The 19,881-nt window shown below is 36.9% G+C and overlaps 1 protein-coding gene across 8 annotated transcripts in view; it reads left to right on the forward strand.

Annotated features, from left to right (window-relative positions):
• FRMPD2 (FERM and PDZ domain containing 2) overlaps nt 1–19,881 on the forward strand; it is a 75,230-nt gene that overhangs the window by 49,067 nt on the left and 6,282 nt on the right. For 5 of the 8 annotated variants that reach the window (XM_054071621.1, XM_054071622.1, XM_054071620.1 and 2 more), the window contains 14 exons: nt 698–908; nt 2,086–2,123; nt 3,998–4,084; nt 4,527–4,591; nt 6,067–6,228; nt 7,136–7,307; nt 8,987–9,066; nt 10,874–10,953; nt 13,240–13,355; nt 14,764–14,912; nt 16,518–16,608; nt 17,311–17,645; nt 19,128–19,343; nt 19,632–19,694. In XM_054071621.1, coding sequence (XP_053927596.1) covers nt 698–908; nt 2,086–2,123; nt 3,998–4,084; nt 4,527–4,591; nt 6,067–6,228; nt 7,136–7,307; nt 8,987–9,066; nt 10,874–10,953; nt 13,240–13,355; nt 14,764–14,912; nt 16,518–16,608; nt 17,311–17,645; nt 19,128–19,343; nt 19,632–19,694 — 1,865 coding nt within the window. Of the gene's footprint in view, nt 1–630; nt 909–2,085; nt 2,124–3,997; nt 4,085–4,526; nt 4,592–6,066; nt 6,229–7,135; nt 7,308–8,986; nt 9,067–10,873; nt 10,954–13,239; nt 13,356–14,763; nt 14,913–16,517; nt 16,609–17,310; nt 17,646–19,127; nt 19,344–19,631; nt 19,695–19,881 lie in introns of all 8 variants that reach the window. The other 3 variants (XM_054071624.1, XM_054071625.1, XM_054071626.1) reach the window with 3 other exon arrangements.

Below are 19,881 nucleotides of genomic sequence, written 5' to 3' on the forward strand. Positions count from 1 at the left end.
TGAGAACTATGAACCACTGGTTGAGGCAATATTTTGCTGTTCAAAAAACCTCCTCTCAGATCCATGACTCACCACAGATACAAGACTTAACCTACATTGTGTAATACAAGTGCTAAAAGAAATCCCCACAGTGAGAGTATATTGGTACTTCTGCAGAATATGGCAAGTACTGCACAGAGATAAACCTGTAGAGCCATGAAACAGTATAGGAATATTTGCTCAGGTACAGCACCCTGTTTCCAGTCCAGAAACTAGTTTGTCTGGAGATGCCTTGGATATCATTGTACAATTCAGTTCTGTGCAATATAAGTATCTCCTTAGATGTCATACGCCTCCGTTCTCTTTGGCACTATTAAGACTGTGAGGTGCTTAAGCAACCTGGTAATGAGGGAATTATTGTTTTCCAGATAGAGTGTCTTATTCAAATGATTATTCAACATCAGGTGAAATAAAGCACTATGGAACACCTGAAGCATAGTATTTAATTTTTTCTATACTTTTAAAACATCTAATTGCATTTCACTCTCACAGTCCAGTTCTTATACCCCATCTTATTGGGGCAAGATTGTAATTTATAGTGTCAGTGATTTGTTCAGCCTGTCTTTCAATGATTCACATCTTTTCCATTAGGCTGCACGTCACTGAAAGTGAAATGCAGAACACTGCCACAAAAGATGCTTTTTCTGCATTATTCTAGGCTTGAAGCTGACAGGAGGAGCTGGAAGCAAGTTGCAAGGTATTTATGTGCTAGAGATAGTACCTGGCTCTCCTGCCAGTGTGGAAGGCAGTTTGCAGCCACGAGATCAGATTGTTTACATCTGTGGACTGTGGACTGAGGGCATTAGCCTGGATGATGCAGTGAGAGTGTGTGAATCTGCCACCCAGAATGTCCAAATCAAAGCCACAAGGTAAATCTGAGCTGACAAGGTAAATCTAAGCATAATCAATCTCAATCCTAATGTTGAAGTGGGTTTCTAAATTTTACATCAACAAGTCAAACAATAAAAACAAGAGAAACCACCAGAAAAATGCTTTCCCTCAAAGGTCTGAACACTGCAACCTGATACATAACATCCATAAGATATCTTAACTCCTTGTAATTACAGCTAGCACAGTGAGTACAAGTCGAATCATATAATAAAAGTAAGAACTCTTTGGACTTCATAATCCAAACAGAAATGTGAATCCTTTAACTATGAGGCTGGCCACCACTTTCAGATATCCTGTTCTGTAAGAAAAATCTTTATATTTCCACTACTACTGTCAGCCTTATCCATACATTCTCAGATTCACAGCTATAGGCAAGAAACTAGCTCTGATGGGAACCTGAATTATATTCAACAGCCAAACATTTTAGGTATTAAAAAAGCAGCGTTTAATCTGCAGCACATAATAAAACGTCTCCCCAGGCTTGATCAATAAGAATTTCCCTCACTGCTTCTCAGCCGCACTTCAGATTTATTGTGTTCTACAATCTGATATAGCATCAGCAGAGGTTTTGGACTGATGTAGAAATAGCTTCCAAAGATCTCATGGGAACAGTCAAATAGTAACCTAAATGTATGTGAATAACTAAGTTATGTAACCAGAGTGAGTGACAGTAAGTCTGTCACAGCTGTCTTAATGTAGTCCAAACTTTCAACGTTTCATTAATTTGCACTAGGCTAGCAGACAAAGAAACTGCAGCCTCACTACACTGCTTACTGTACAAGCAGTTAGTAAGCAATACACCTTGATTTTAAAGAACAGAAATAGAGTAAAGGAAATTACAAAAGATCATCCCCACTTTGTAGAGGGGGAACTAAAGCTGAATTCAAAGTGTGCCACAAAGCAGTTCTGTATTGGGGCAGATGGTTTAAAATGTTCTTTCTTCCTCCAATCTATTTAAGCATTTTACTGTTGTTAAATGCAGTCAATTTATATACTGATATACATGCTCTTTTAGGAAAGCACCATTAACAAGATCACAGAAGTACAACTACAATTTAGATAACTGACTTTGACTTTCTAAAAATATTTTTCATACCTGCTTTACAAAGCATGCAGCTCCTAATGGCTCACATATTTCACTTTTTCTGCCCCCAGAAATGGCAATCCAGTGGTTCCTATAGAGCAGGAAAATAGTAAGTAAGGCTAATATTTTTGGGTTTTTTAGTTAAAAACTTGCTTCTGATTTTGGAAATAAGCATAAGATTATTCAAAAAGTTATTAACAGATCATAACATGCCATTCAGTGTTTCCATTACAGTCATTCTAAAGATCTGAAAAAAATTTGATAGCTCTTTAAAGACAGAAATAATACGTATAGTTCTCTGTAAAAAAACAAATAAATTGCATTTTCCATATTTGTTACATTCTGTATAATCAGTTTCTATTTGTTTAATTTGTTTTTTAAGTGGGAATTTTACATGGTCACATTTTAACATCTGTTTTGATAAAAGCTATTCTCTAAAGGATTTTCCAGCACTTTAGGGTGGTATTTAGTATAAGCCACTACTTCATTATCTAGACCGACCTTTTAAACTTGTGTAAATATATCTATAGAAAATCAGAAGCAGGCAACACCAATATCCTTCAGTTAATATATGAGAATTCCTTTCAGCGGATTATATTTAATGCTATAACTGACATAAAACTTTATTAATCATCTGCACTGCGAAAACCTGACCTGAGTTGCTCTAGCAGTAGAAAGAGTCTCTGCCAGCAGAGGTTGCATCTGCACCATCAGGTGGAAGAACAGTTATCACATCTACGTCACTGTGCAGAAATGTGTTAGCTACACAAGTAATACTTTCCAGTGTACACTTGGCTGGAGTATTAAGTCAGGCTTAACTCAGTCTCAATTACCTGATTGGATATTTGGATTTTTTTAAACATGCAAATTGTCCTGAACAAATAACCCAGGGCCAGAAATGCTCACATGCCTACACTCATCTGAATATTAGCACATGGCTACCTGAAGAAGTTACAGATTTCCCACTCTACAACAACTAGCCATATGTTTGTTTTTATAAACTGAAGCAGCTCATTTCACTCACTGAAGAAAAAGCTTCTTTGAATTTGCTACAAGATGTGGATAAAGTTATATATACACTCTCAATTACTGTGGTGTAACTAAAGCATGGTAAATGGATATCCTGGTAGGACCTTGGTTACAAATCCTTGCTTCACGAGCTTTGCAGATTCCAGGATTTCTCAAAATAGGTTACCATATCCGATCCACCTCTGATACGGGTTTATGAACTCTACAATGGTACAGTTACCTGCCTTTCTCATGAAAGGGGATTCTTCCCTTTCATGAGGCACTAAAAAAAAGCTATAGTAATTTCATACTTGGTCTCCTGTTTGCTATCATCTCTGATAAATTTATAGATAAATCTATAACAATTTGCTATTAAGGAAGCAAGCTTTCATTTTATAGACTCTCTTAGTTACAAAAACGCATACTAAAATTGCAAATGCAACAGGGAGTTTTTTGCTTGCTTTTTTTTACAGGAAAACCAGAACACTCATCATTTTCTAAAATTCATACATTAAGGGTACTTTGTAGAAGACAACTAAGATCATAGTGATATAAAAGAAAGCAAAACGCCAAAACTGGGGGTGGGTAGAGGTGGAAGTGTCAACAAATGACCTTTGTCTTCTTACACATCCATCTTTGCAGACATTAACGCTGCCTGCTTCTTCCTCTGCCTGATCATTGACACATGTCTAGAATGACTCAGTCTGATCTCTTCTTTTTTTTATTTTTACTATTTTAAAAATAACAGTGGCTGAGATCCAATATCTCTGCAATTCATGACAGAATTGTTTACATCACTGTGCATATTAGCAAACTTAATCATGCAGTGGCAAGCATCTCAAACTGCCTCATACACTATCAATGTTGCATATGGATTCTTTGTTTAAAAATCTAAGCATAGAGTTTACATTTCTTTGTGTGTATATGAAGGTTAGAAGGAGGCCTTTCAGAACAAAACTACATGTATGATTTTAGGGCCACCTGCCGAGACAGTGAAAGCCAATATTTCTTTCTCAAATGAAAACCTGAATTCCCAGGAACAGCATCTATTGGATCAACCTGGTAAGGAACTTTGTATTTTTCAATTAGGTATTGTAAAATTTTTCCCTCTCTGAAAGAAAAATAGTCTGTAGGTGATACTGTCAGTACCTGGGAAAGATTAATTCTTCATAAACAACGCTGCCTCCTTCAGAGTATCAGGGAGCATTTATACATTACCTCTCATCCATCTAGTGTCTCTGACCCTATTACATGCAACTTTTATAAGCTTGTTTTGGAAAGTGCTCACTGGGAGTTAAAAAATCTAAAGGGACAACAGGCAGAAGGCTCAGTTCATAGTTCGGGAGCACAGGCCCACACAAACCCACAGGAATTTTTTTCTGTATTTTGCTAGTCAAATATAAAATATTTTATTTAATATCTGAATACAATTTTGAGTGTTATACTACAGAACATTTTATCAGAGTTTACAACTGTGTAAAAAATGTTGTTGCATTTTTCGCAGAGAAAAATTTGGAGGAAACAAATTTTGGCGCTCAGAAAAATGCTCCTGATTCTCCTGAGTGCAAGGTAAGTGACAATTATATCAAGCGTAAGACTTATCAAGTAAAGTGAAGTATATGGAGTGAGACTTTTTTTCAATAGTAGTATTTAATATATTTGCTTCATCTCCAGTTTCTTTGAAAATGTGAATATAATGCATTTGGAGAATATCCTTTGAAGTGCTGAATTGCCTCAATATTCATGGACTAGAATGTGCTGAGCACTGCCTGGGGTCAGACTCTTCTGTTGCTGTTTTCAATGCATAATATTACTTTTACTAGCTTGGTAATATTAGAGAGACTTATATGATGTGGCCTCTCCATTAGGTTGGCACAGTACTCTTTAAAGTTTAGGAGATTAATCCTTAGCTTGTAAAGAAAGTAGCACAGGAAAAAGATACAGAATGTCAGAACATGGAATTCTGGGGAAAATAAGTATAATTATAACTGTAACTGTGAAATATTTTCCACCACAGTCTTTGAAACTTCAGATTAATATGTTTTACTCCATAACTCTCAGAGGGGCATTTAAAAGAGGGTAAAATGACGCCAGACCTTTGAAGTATTATGCAGCATTGACATAAACCATAAAGGTTTGAATTTGGCAAACATAATGCCAATTTTGAAATGATGAATTCTTAAAATACACAGGTTTGTTCTTCGAAAAAAGTAGTAACTTCCATGCTGAATATACAATGCTTCAAGATTCTTACAAATGCAAACATCACTTCCATTTGTACAAAACTGTGGAAAATAACGTTATTTGGAATTGAAATTACATTAGGACTGATATTTTGTGGGAACAGATTTACTAGTTTTCTCTTGATTCTGCCAAACTGGCAGAAAAATTAGAACAATTTTCTCACTTTTAAGTCATCTCTGTTACTGCTTCTTCTGCACCATTTATTCCATGATCATTTATCTGTTCAACTTGCTAAAATAATTTCTGAGGATGATTATTTGAAACACTGAAACTAGTCATGCTGAGAGTCATAAATATTTCTAGGTTGCTCCTATTTCTGATATACTAATTGACCCGAAAAAGTAGGCAATTGTAAAACTCTATGAAGTGCTAAAGTCAAATAGATGGGTATGTTGTGGTAGCAAGACTAAGATTTTCATTACAGAACAATAAAAGAATAGAGTATGTAATGTGTTATTGTCAAGCTGGAGACAAGAGTGACTTGTTCGTCAATGAAGGTGATGTATTTGATACAGTATAAAAGGACTACAAAAGTATTTACTTTCTTGCTTTTAAGAGGTTATCTTCCCCTCCAGGAATTATTAAAAAATTATGGAAATAAAGATGTAGTGTTTTCGTTCTGAGAGATACACGCAGCTGTTGTTATCACTGAAATCTTTATATACCTACTTAAGGATATACGACATAATCTACCTTAGCCAGTGAGGACTGTGAAGCATAAAGAGATTCTATGGTATTAAACATGTGAACAAAACAGCCCTGAACAAACTCCTCTTCAGAATGCTCCTTTTCTATTGTAGGACTTCATTATTAAGATTGAGCTGGAAAAAGCAGAAAATGGAAGCCTAGGATTTGCACTGGTAGGTGGAAGAAATGGCAGGGCTATCCTAATAAAGGCTATCAGCCCTGACAGCATTGCAGACCTGGATGGGAGGCTTCAAGTTGGTGACATCCTACTTAAGGTAATGCTTGTTTTTCATGGTTATGGTCTACATTTGCTATAGTTGCTCTACAATGAGCATTCTCTTTGGTATAATTGTAGTGCAGATAAGAAATCTGAGGCTGCTTGACACAGTAACATATAGAAGATAGTGTCCCTCAGCTCCTGGGGCTCGGAGGTCTGTTCTGGCACCCTTCTCCCCCACCCCTCCCTTCCGTCTTTCCTAGTCTTCCACTTCCTGGAGGACTGCACCTGTCTAAAGCTGGAAGCGGCTGTTGGGCGCTCCAGCAGAGCAGCAGAGCCAGAGAGGCAGGATGAGTGGCAAAGGGCAACTACTCCATAGCATAACTGTGCCCAGGGAGAATTACACTTGAAGAAAATCAGGGAAACAAGAGTTAACTGCCCAAGTACGCATAAAATAGCTAACTAGAAGGATACTGTGAGGAAGCCATCATTGGGGCCACTTGTGTGTTATCAAAACAAGGGAAAAGCTCTGGAGTTAGAGCTTTTGAATTGTTATTTAAAGTTGTAACCACCTTTTAACATAAATCTTTTTTTTTTCCTTTTACGCCAAAGTATTTTTCTTCCCCCTCCAGGAGTTTCAGTATTTTAAATTGCTTTGCTATTTTTCATCTACTTTCATCTCTCCATCTTCCGTCTCAAGGGTGGGGGAAGAAAATATCCTTTAAGCATCTCAAAAACAATGCAGACTATACTTTTGTGGTGTATTGCTGGCAACTGTGATGTAAAAAAGTAAAGAGGAGAGGACCAAGCCAGTTACTAAAATAGGAGAGAACGAAGATAAGTTGCAGTGAATTACAAAGTGCAAAGAAGAAACTGCATTCAGATTACTCAGTGCTGGGGCAGGCGATTAAAAAAAAAAGCTTTCTGTTACAGGAATCTGGATGCCATATCATTGTATTTTTCAGGTGAACGAGACTTTCGTGTCTGGTCTGCCACGACAAACAGTTATAGATTTGCTGCGCAAGGCTCAAGGCACTGTTCAACTCACTGTCTGCCGAAGCATGGCTTTGCATTGGGCTTATTCAGGCAGTCAGAGCAATAACATACCTTCCCCGCCAAACTCAAAAGCAGAACCTGGTAAGCAGCCACATCCACTTAGTATAGGGCAAAAGAAGGATTACATGTAGCCTGAATTCAGCTTCCACGTTAGCTAAACAATTCAATATTATTAATTTTACAGTTACTCCTGATTCACAGCTATAGATACAAACAACTTTTTCATTCTGATTTGCAGCGTTAGCTAAGTTAATCAAGACATGGGACTACAAGAAAGGAATGCTCAAGTGTTATTTTTTAAGTCTAGGAATAGTGGAATCAAAGCTACAAGACATCAAAGATGCTGTAACTCAGCTTATGTTTTGAAGTCACAAAGGTTTCTGGTCTACGCTGATTTTACCCAATGTTGTACAGCTTGCTGATGGAATCACAGCCAATTACTGACCCAGCTGCAAAAATACATATTTCACAAATTTCACATCCCAGCACTCGTACCTTATCTCTTGGAAACATCACACTCCTGCTCTGTCTAGGAGGCAGCCCCTCTCCCTTCTGTGCTTGTTCATGTTCAAACCTAGAAGCCTCTGCTGCCAGACTGATTGGTATTAATTTGAGAGCAGATCCACCTGCACAGGGTGATACTGAGTGAGCCAACTAGCTCTAATAGAGGAAACCTGTGCTGCAGGCTCTGCTCTACTGAATACTCAAAATTTAAATACTAATTAAAGCTGAGAGTGGAAGCAAAAGTATACTATTACCAATAGAGTATGGGTTTATATATTCCTCAACTTTTCCTTTCTTTGAACATTGAAAAGCTTACTATAACGTGGAGAAACTTTAATGTGAAGAATACAGAATTCCTCCTTAATTTACCTTCTGGCATACTGCTTACAATTTGGTGGCTTTGTTTCAAACCTTCTCAGACAAGGAGCTACTGCCATTGGTCTTTGCTTTCTTCCCAGCTGACTAGGAAGAAATACAGAGCTGACTGTGGGTTTTGGACATGCTTTACAGCAAACGTTTTTGCATCGAGGCAGCTTTACTTATGCAAACTTATCTTCATATGTATTTTATGCAGTTCTGCTCTTAGGCAGCAGCTGCCTCTAGGGTTCAAAGATCTAATTTTTTTTCAGTGTTAGACTAACCTAGTCCTCTTAAACTCCTAGCCTGTGTCATAAGCACTGGACACTCCTTCACTTACTGTAAACTACCCTGTAAGTTTCAAGAGCAAAGCTTTTCCTTAAGGATGGAAAACTGTGCTCAGCATTGGCCTGGACGGAGGATGTCTGCTGCCCCATCTCTATTTTAAAGTAGAATTAAACTAGTTTGGGGGGTTAATGGCGCAAAAAAAAATAGGGAAAGACAGACAGTTATAAAAAGGGTAATTGAAGTTCTTGACCTGTTAAGGGTTGTGAAAATACTCCCGTTCACTTAAGCAAGACTAGCCTTTTCTCCAGCTCTGCAAATTCAAGGCACTAGCAGTGGGGATCTTTATTTTCATCTCTTGTGACATTAGTGAATTACACAGTTGCTGAAAAGTTTAAACTGTTTTTCTGAACCAGTATAAACCAGATGTGTTACAGAAGGAGTGGCATCAAAGTTAATTTGTGGGATTTGTCCCTCAGCCCTAGAAAGGAATGGGCTGGGTTAGGGAGGGCAGATTTCTACTCTGTCCTCTGGTGTAGGTGGCACAAAATAAATGGATGTATCTTGTCATGCTTTATAGGCATTTTACCTTAATTTTATTTTCTGGTATTCAGATAGTGCTGAGGGAAGCCTGCGAGCTCCGCTTGTTTTCACTTTCACGGAAGAAGAAGAATCCAGCCAGATGTGCACCAAGGTAAAACCTGAATCAGGTTTCTAGAAGTTATCAGAAAACATATGTTTGTTGACAAAATGAGTTTAGTGCAATGCAGGCGAGAATCACACCTTCTCAGTGAAAGAAAGATTAATGTGAGGGACGTGTAGTGCAATGACTGGAACTGCTAACATTTGAATGAGTCAGGGGAATCCACTGAGATAAGAGCATGTAATTAGTACAATAAATATGCTAAAAGGGTGGGGAGAAGGAAGGTTGCACATGCAAGTATAGTTCTAGTGCTTTATAATATTGGAAAGAATTACTTAATAATTTTATTATTCTTTTAGTATTTTCAAACAAAACAAATCCTGCCTCAACCAACATAAAAGAACTGGAAAAAGAAAAATGGAAGAATTCTTTCATGTGAATAAACTGAGAACACCTTGAAGAGTAATTTGATTGAGGAAGTTTTAAGTACACTGTTGGAAGGAGTATTAAACCAAGGTCACATCCATGATCTGACAAAGAAGTACACACAAGGAATAATATAAACGAGAATTAGGAGATACTACCGAGTTTATAGGTTCCTTATTAGATACCTGAGTTAGCAAAGTATTAAAGCACACTTTTAGTTTTACGCATGTGGTTAAGTCTACCTAGTTGAGCACAGCACATGCCTAACTTTAAGTATATGCTATTTTATTTTCTGAACTGATTCCATTAACTCTTTTCTTCATAATTTCCACTTTGCATTTAGCTGTCTCCTATGAATAGAAACTATTATATTTATGTTTTACTTTATAGAGCACAGCTGCCACCTACTCCAAAGATAAAGACTTTGAAAATGACAAGCTACTAAAAAAACCAGATGCAATAAAGAGCTGTAAAATACCTTTGCTTGGCAAACAGAAACAAAAATCCATATAGCATACTCCTGTCAGTGTAGTCAGTGGGTGCAGAAACTGGATAAATTAACTAATGATTAAATAGACAGCCATTAATTCCCCTATTCTGGTAGGGAAATACAAGTACAAATGTAAGAAAATAAGGTATAAGCGGCAGCTGCTGTTAAGATTATGTGGGGCATTCCATAATTTGTACTGTGTAACATGCCAGGGTGATTCCTGAGTGTCTCTGGAATATCAGGCAGGGAAAGAAGAAACACCACTCTGAACTAAAAATTGAATAATTATCTATCAAATGTTAAAACTGAGAAGCAGCCATTTCCACATACTAACGGCAGATGTCCTACATCATTATTTAAATGCAGAACTGAGTTATAATTCTCTAGGATGGAAAACCAGCCCCCAGTACTATTGCTTCTACTGCATATGGGGATTGATCAAGGGTTTGCCTTCTTCAGCAGAGCATCTGCATCCTGCTTCGAACAGCTGGCATGGTTATGTCTGAGATAAAAAAGGAAATTATTACCAACAATTCCATCTCAGACACCGCTTTCTGCTGCCAAGAGCTGGGAGGTGAAGAATAGAGTGTGACTCATGATTCCTGTGATTGCATTTTCTTTATGAGGTCAGAGAGGATATAACTAATGTGAACCTGTTCAAAATTTAGTTGTGCTTGCTGGGTTGTAGAGATGTTTGAAGACCCTATTCATATGAAGCTCACAAATAGAGCTGATGTGGCCTTTAATGCCTAGTAGATACTGCAATGGTGAATAAAAGTTACACGTTTGCTTTTAAAAGTGGAAATTATTCTATTTTCCCTTTCCTTCTTAAGTGAAGGGCACATTTTTGCCAAATATAAGAAAGAATATAAGATTGAAACAACATTTTTGATGTTTCCGTGTACTGATTTTTCACAGCTTTTTCTTATTTTAAATTTGCAGGATCCAGAAAATACACACAATTCCCCTCTGCAAGGTGTGATGGCTGGAAGAGAATATATCATTAGTGACATTTCAGACAGGTAAGTCTTTCAAATACAGTAAAACTATTACAATAAATAGTATAGATAATTTATTCTTATATTACCAGAGCTGTCCTAAAATGGTATGCAAAGGCACTGACGTCCCAAATGATAGAAATGTTAGAATGCAGCTCCATCTGCAGTTAGAGTTGTTAAACAGCTTCTACAGAAGTCCTAAGACAAATGAAACAGAAGCTTCTAGATGTAACAGCTCATGCAGACATGCCTAAGTTAGCTTTAGCCTTTCTAGCTCAGGAGAGAGAACAAGCGTGGCAATATTGCATTGCTGTGGGCAGGGTCCCCCTGGGTTTTACTGTGTTCCAAGCTGGTTTTGCAGCCTGGGCTGGATCCTGTTCTATTATGGCTGTGGTGATATAGGCGTGGAACTGCAAACATCTGGAAATGAAGAGCATTTGAGAATGTTACTCCAAAGAAAGTACAGAAAAGGAAAAATTTTACTTGAAATTTTAAATCTACAGTACTATGGGAAATCAAAGAATAACGGAGTGTTGATAAGACACGGGCAGTTTTGTTTTTTAGTATGATGCAGAATATATGAACTATGATTGTTTTCTTTATCACTTATAACCCACATAAAAGGAAAAAAATCCTAAATGTTTACATTTAAAACCTACAATTTTTTAAGAATAGTACTTGGCCAATCAATTAGGGATGAAAATCTTCCCTAACTTACCTGCTTGCAGAGATAAAATTTGAAAGAAGCTTTGAGAGCATCTGCAAGTAAGAACGTCCACGTGAACATAGGCTCAGTGACACTTGCTATTATCTCATTGCTAATATAACATTATTTTGTGATATACCATGTAACCAGTTGTGATAACTATTACATTATCTTGCTCTGTGTGCAGATGCATAAATGCACCTGTGTCTAATAAAAAGTCATCCTAAAATATATAAGGATAACAAGCATCTTTTCTGGTTGTTTTGCAAACAGGATGGTTTTCTGGCCCCTATCCTGTAATCTAAATCTTTATACTACCAGTGTTTTCCGATATTTCTATTTTCTACTTGCAAAAGATCTGTCTAACTTGAAGTGTCTTTCTGTGTTGGAGTGACCAAATCAGTGGACACAGGAAAAGCAATGGATGTAATCTATCTGGACTTTGTAAAGCCTTTGACATGGTCCCCCATGACATCCTTCTCTAGAAACTGGAGACATATGGATTTGTTGGGTGGACTGGTTGGATGGTTGCATCCAGAGAGTAGTGGTCAATGGCTTGATATCCAGATGAAGAAGAAGGCTCTGAGGAGACCTTATAGCAGCCTTCCAGTACCTGAAAGGGGCCTGCAAGAAAGCCTGGGAGAGACTTTTTACAGGGGCATGTAGTGACAGGATGAGGGGGAATGGCTTTAAATTGGAAGCGGAAAGATTCAGTTTAGACATTAGGAAGAAACTCTTCAAGATCAGGATGGTGTGACACAGGAACAGGTTGCCCAGGGAAGTTGTGCATGACCTTTCCCTGGAAGAGTTCAAGGCCAGGGTGGATTGGGCCTTAAGCAGCCTGGTCTGGTGGGAGGTGTCCCTGCCCATCACAGTGGGTTGGAACTGGATGATTTTTAAGGTCCCTTCCAAACCAAAACATTCTATGATTACCAATATTTGCAAAGCTGCTACTTATTCTCCCTCCTAAGTGTACCTTTTACTATTTCTAACATTATGTATTATCATCATACATAGGCTAGGATAATGTAAAACTATCATATGGTTATGCCTACAAGCATAGTTAGATGTTAGGTCTAAGGGTATTAGAGTTAGCCAGAAGAGGAATATTTTACCCATTCTGCACATATTATAGTTGTATTTGCGTTGCAATCATATCTTCTACCTAAAACATTTTTAAATGCTCTAAAATTTTCTAAATACTTCAGGATACAATAACAAGCAAAGCCTATTTAGCTATGATTGCCTAAAAATTGAAAAATGTTGCACAGGAAAAATTGCCTACAACTGTGACAATCATTTTTTCTTGATATTTTCCTGATCGTTTTTTGTGCAGCATTTTATACAAATTATGTTCTTAATTCTTTGAAAAAAATGCCACACAGATCGTAGTATTTCTCACTAGAAATACTTGCAAACTACTTCAACAAAATGCAACAATTACTCCTTGAACTTATGTTCTTCAGTTCACACTAATCCTTGAAAATAGTTGCTCAAGAAAGTTCAAAGTGACCAAAATAGATTAAAACTAAAACCTTTGTGCATTCAGATTATTAAAGCTTCTCCCACTTCCATAAGACCATTGAACTAATGCTGTTTTACAGATCACAGAAATATGCAGAAAGTGAAGGCTGTAGAAGAGGGAGTCAGCAGTCTGAGCCAGACAGCTGCAAGAATGAAGACGATGATTTGCCCTGCAGGATTTCCGCTCTACCTAGAAGTAAACATGCAAAACTTTTTCCTGTTTCTTTAAAGTTACAGGCCAGTTCCTCCATACATGGACAGTGAGAACAACACTAATCCCTTGTATTAGCTAAGAATTAGCTAAGAATTTGCTTTTTGTGTTTCAAAGACCAGGGCACTGAGGACAAAATTTTTACCCTTGATATATACGAAGGCCATCAAACCTTTGTAACATCCTTAAGAAGAAGGCCTACATGAGGAATTCTCCAATTCTTTTGAACAACTGCTGGAAAAAAAGAACATGAGTCTGAATGTACTTAACTGGACCCAGGGGGGCAGCTCTTCTTTGTTACTCCAGTTTCAAATGGATGAGAAACTTTCTTCTTTTTTCTTTGTTTGTCTTTTGTTTTGGTTTTCGAGTGGGTTTTTTATTTTTTAATTTTATATTCATGCCCTTCTCCAAAGGAAAATCTCTGAATACCTTGATTACACTCATTTCAGTGTAAAAACTGAGCAAATAAGAGGAAATGAAAGTTGTTAAATTCATTTGAGCAAAATCAGGACATTTAGTCAAATCATGTAGTATTGGATAGCACAAAGAAATGACACATTGGTTCAGTGGCTAAACAAAAAAACCCCAACACATTGCAGTTTGGCTCAGAAGCAAATTTGTGGGAGCTTCACAGTGCATCATTTGCCAACAGTAGCCTAAATGACTACAATGACAAATTCCATAATTCCTCTGCCTCAAACCACTAGTTTTTATGAAATAAGCTACTTTTCTTATACTACATGGTAAAAAATGTTTTCAGTTGCTCCAGTAGAGTAGAGATATTTCTGGAGATATAAACATTTACCCATCTTTGTAATCTGTCAAGTTTTGGATCAGAACACATACTTCAGGATGAACTCATGGTAAAACTGAATCCTGATTTTGTTGCATCAAAGATACTTAATATCTTGTTCTTTTAGGTTAGTGTGGGGTAAGATGAAAAGAACAGAAGTAATTTTCTTACTTCACGCAGGAAAAATCTGCAGTGGGGTGTGACAATACTAATTTTCAGGAAAGTGTTTGAAACATGAAGATTATTCCCAGTGAAGATGCATCCAGAGCCTCCTATATCAATATACACTAGCGTTAAAGTTTACAACTCTACAAGAACACTTTGTTTAGAACAGTCTGTATTTAGAAACTGTATGAGGCAATGAGTTGCAAGAGTTGTATCTTCTTCCAAATTACACAGAATGTGGTGCTACTTGTATCCATGGTGCTGACTTATTATTTCTGCTGTGAGCATAAGCAAGCCAAAAATATTTTTTCACATTTCAGCTCCACAGTATAAGCATCAAAATGTACTTAAGTACTGCACCTCCCTAGATTTTAAAGCCAAGAATGCACAGTGAACAATAATTAAATACTTCTTTGTTTTTTTGTTGATATATAGGCAGTACCTTTGCCTCTGGAGATGAACTGACTCAGTTAATTACCTTTAAACCATCACTGACTGGAGCAGGTCCAAGGACTGGCATCACAGGTCTTATTCGAGGCCTTCAGTTGCGAATTGAGAGTCAAGAGGTGTTAAAGGAGTTTATGGTAAAACATGATTCCTTTTTAAGATCTGAGTGTTTAGCAGAGCTAAGAAAGTGACTTTAGCAACCTTCTGCATACTGTGTGGGATATCCACTCGCATATTTTTACACACTCCACTTTCTCAGAGAATTATTCCAGCCAGAATGGTGCTTCTACTCTGCTGTTTGGGTGTTGCTATAGTCTCTCTTTCTACATGGTTCAGGCTTACACTGTTCTCAGTCTAAAGATACTTGCCTACATGGAACAGAAAAGAAATGATACACGAAAATAGAGTATTAATCACATTTTCCTCGACTGACTTCTTCGTATTGCACCTTCAGCTCTGCTGAACATCCACCTAAGAACTATCCTAGAGGCTGTGTTAAAGCAAGAAATCCACGCTGCTAGGGATTTATTAGTGTTGAAACACCTAGTTGATGAAAGGAAATTGTTTCACACAATACTCCAGTGATCCATGGAACTCATTGCCACAAGATGCTATTAAGGTCAGGAACTTTAAGAAATTAAAAGTAACTTAGGAAAGCATGTAAAATCCATTCTTTCTGGCTATAAATAGATTACTCAGTTATCAGCAAATTCCCAAACAGTGAATTATTTCATAACTGTATGATACAGTGGGGAATTTTCTTTAAAGGATGTAGCAGTCATCTGATTCCTACCACTTTTCCAAAGTAATTACAACGTTATCAGCTCCTTTCACTTGCCTTTGTATCTCCAACTTTCTGGGTATAAAATCCTACAGGCTCAATTGTATAGGATTTACTGACTTTCCATGAAGGCTGAAGGGCATGTATTAATTTCCATTCATTCCATTCCATTTCATTACTGATGCAGGCATAGTATGTTATGAGCTGAGTAACACATCTACTCAGAAAATGTAAAGATAAGGAAAGCACTGGTTACCAGAGCCAATGGATATTTTATCTGTGTAAAGGCTGTAGTAATTGATGAAGATGTTAAAGAACTGTCACGTATTCCAGTCCATATACACTGCACAGCAGCATAGTGTGATGTCTAAGCATTGTGCAATGCATACCAAACAGGTAAAAGAATGAAGAGAAGTGAAGGTAATTCAAAACTGTAAATTAAATTAACTTTGTGTATTTCTGCTTCCAGCTATACTGCATTCTGTTCTCGTAAATGTGCTATGAAGTACCTGCAGCCATATGATTGTACTTAACATCATTGAAGCTGTTCCCTATATCCATCACTTTATCTGCCACTGAAAAATATTCACTGACATTCACTACCTCTTAATAGTGTGATAGTTGGTGCTTCAGTCAGTACGTTATCAACTATAAATGGTGACATTTGGCCAAAACACTATTCCAAACATTTATTTTACCGCAACATACTACAGAAACCTGTAGTGACAAGGACTGAGGATGTAAGTTAGAAATCTCAATTGAAGACCCTAGAAATTTTATGCAGGCTGAAGAAAATACAAAACAATTAAAATTCCTTGCCTAGAAGTTTAGAGAATGATGTAGTGATCCTCCTCTGTAAGAAGTCTTGGGTCCCATATAGTGTTAAAGTTTGCTCACACCAACTCTGTAAAGGTTGTCTACAAAGAATGTGAACAACACAGACTGTTTCTCTTTGGCCTAGGCTTTAGAACATATGCAACCAACAGATGACTGTAGAACTGGCAAAGCACCAGAAAACCAGGATAAAAACAGATACCAAGATATTCTTCCATGTAAGTAAGCAAGCTAATGAAAACATACATTAAATAATAAAGACACAGAAACCAGAAAAAAAGTTATAGCGCTGAGAAGTAACAGGCAAATCCCACCACATCCTTAGCCATAGAGAGCTCCAATAATAAGGAAATGTGTTGAGATTTTTCAAAAGAGGTAGAGTTCACATAAGGATGACTGCGTTGCACAATATGTAATATTCAAAAGCCTCACTTTTCACAAGGCAAGACTTGGGCTGGGAGGGGGGCAGATGTCTTACTGTTTCCTTCCCTCTTTCCCAGAGGTATTGATTTACTGCATTATAGCACAGTTACCTATACTTTAATGATACAGTGTACATTCGCAGAAGTTTCCTGTTTTATAACACCAATATCCAGTGACAATGTTCCCATGCAACACATTAAAACCAGTTTTGGATACACTATTTGGAATTAATACCAAGTAATTCTATGGCAATTAGAAGGCTTGTCAGATTGTTATGCAAGTATTAAGAAAAATAACGCTGCAGTGAACCATACAATTCATTTGTGATAATTCCTGTTAGCAGGGATTAATATTAGTGCTACTAGCCAAATGTATTCTAAAATCCAGAGGCAGACTTTGCTGCTAGAGGCTGAGGTTAGACCTCTCCTGATTGTTAGAGATGGCAGAATTCCATTTCAGATCTACAGCTGAAATACCAACTTTCTGTTTCTGTACAGATGATAAGACACGTGTTCCTCTCGGAGAAAAGAAGGGCTACATTAATGCAAGTTACATTAGAATGAAAGTTGGAGAAGAGGAACATTTCTATATTACAACCCAAGGGCCTCTGCCATCCACTATGGCTGATTTCTGGCAAATGGTTTGGGAGAGTCAATCAGATGTGATTGCCATGATGACAAAAGAAGTGGAGCTAGGGCAAGTCAAATGTCATCGATACTGGCCTGAACCCCCCCATGACTCTATAGACCTGGCTGGTTTCCATCTCAGTCTAGACAGTTACCAGATTCTGGACTACTTCATAATTAGAACAATAGAAATGGTCAACAAGCTGGTAAGTTGAGCATACCAATACTTTCATAGACAATGAAACTGATTAGATATTTTACATGAGTAAATAATATTATTATTGTTTGCTTCTTCCATAATATTTGCTCAGTATTTTCTTAGGAATGTAAAAATCTGAATAACAGGCATGAAATTAGTGTCAATGAGATGCTTCTTCTTTGTTAATTGCACGACTAATGGATCCAATATTACACACATTTGGACAAGAACGTCCAAAAATTAGTCCTTTAATAGTCATGAAGCTGGTGAGCTTAGAGTTTTGCAAAATTACTTACTCTTCTCATCAAATCAAATCAGTAAGAACTGCAGGAATGGGTTCATATTCTGTAGCGGTGGCTGCAAGGAAAAAGGGAAAGAAGGGGGTTTCCATCCTAGAATTTAGAATAATTCTTTCATTCATGAAATGACATGACTACATGTGAAACTACAAATCTAGCAACGAATTTTTAGAAACCTGACAAATACAGGATTCATATGTATGAACATGGAAATCAGGACAACTCTTAAGTCTGTCAGCCTTGCTTCAATATTAGGTAAAGCTTTGCAAAACTTTCTGCAGGACATATTAATTAATGTAATAATTAAAAGGTTGTGCCAGACTAAAATGGTGTCTCCGTCATGAAAACAATTTCACTCTATGAAGAAAACCACAATTCATTTTATGTTACTGATTGTGAAGCATAGCAAAAGCATTTGATGAGTCTTCCCAACCAACTATTAATATAGGAGGTGGGCTATTGTATATGAGTGTTTCAGTGAACATGTTTGTTATGTTTGTCTTGGACCAGTACGAAATTACTACAGAGAGCCACAGATTTACTTCAGGAGAAATCCAGATATGCATTCAAATTGTTCTGATGGTATAATCCAGGTTGTTCTTTTGCATTCAGCTCAACATGTTTTGGCAAGCTGGCAACAAGAAGTCCTGGAACATTCAATTAATAATACTCTTTATTTTATCTGCATTATGTAAGCATTTCCTTAGTTGATTTAGTTTGTATGCTAGGGTATCTAATCACAAATTTTTCTTTTATATCTGATAGCTAGAAGAACTTTTACAATCTTATTTAACCACAAGGTTATCATATCTCTACTGTTCTGCCAGTACGGCTTAGTTCAGTTACAACAACTATTTTAGTAAATAATACTGAATGTTCTAATTTAACAAATGTTTTTTGTTTTGCTTTCTAACTGACAAATAAGATAACTACATCCTTTTGGGGCAACATAGTAACTGCAATGTCTCATCAAAATTATGTGAAGTAAATTTCCTAGGCCTGCATGCTCTGAGTGCATTTCTTAAAACCTAAAAGAAACTTCAAGAGGGTGAAGTATGAAAAGCTGAAGAGTTGTAGGGTACACAAACAAATTACTACGAGTGAGGCTGAAGGAAATTTTAACAGTGGAATTCCTTGAAAAATAGTCTTAGGACTGGTAATATTTAACATTTCTGGTCTTTTGCTTCCAGACAGAAGAGAAGCGCATTATAAGTCATTTGCAGTTTATCACTTGGCCGGACCACAATACTCCCAGACTGGCTGAGCAGCTTGTAAAATTTATTTGTTACATGAGAAAAGCTCACAGTACAGGACCTATTGTTGCTCACTGCAACACTGGCATTGGACGAAGTGGAGTTTTGCTATGTGTTGAAGTTCTGCTCAGCTACATAGAAAAAAATCTATGTGTAAGTATCAAACAGATCATTGTTAAGTATTAAAAACTGATACAGATGTCAACAACATGTGGGGCTATCTTAGACTAAAGTAATTCCTGGTAGAATTCATCCTAACAAAATGGAATAAACGCAGCTTTTCTTGTTTTAAACAACAAAGATAACAATAACCACAGAAATACTATTTGTAGAACAACTAAGCATGTTGTTAAATATTTCTTTATTATCTAAATTAAGCATGGTTAAATATTTCTTTGTAACTTGCATGTCAACACAATAAAAACTATTATCTTCCAACAGTTCAACATCAAGCAGATAGTGAGAGATTTGAGACACCAGCGTTTTGGCATGATCCAAACTAAGGTAAGTTCTCAATATTCAACTAGATAATGATTTTTAAAAGCCTCAATTAGTGGTTCATACCCATACTGTTTGAGAAGTCTGTGGCTTAAAGCATAATTTTAGCCCTCTCAATTGAGGAAAACAGCAAATGGTATCTAAATTTAAATATGAAAGGTCTGTCCCTTACTAACTAATTGAAATACAAGTA

The sequence above is a fragment of the Cuculus canorus genome, chromosome 7 (assembly GCF_017976375.1).
Source record: "Cuculus canorus isolate bCucCan1 chromosome 7, bCucCan1.pri, whole genome shotgun sequence".
NCBI classification, from domain to species: domain Eukaryota; kingdom Metazoa; phylum Chordata; class Aves; order Cuculiformes; family Cuculidae; genus Cuculus; species Cuculus canorus.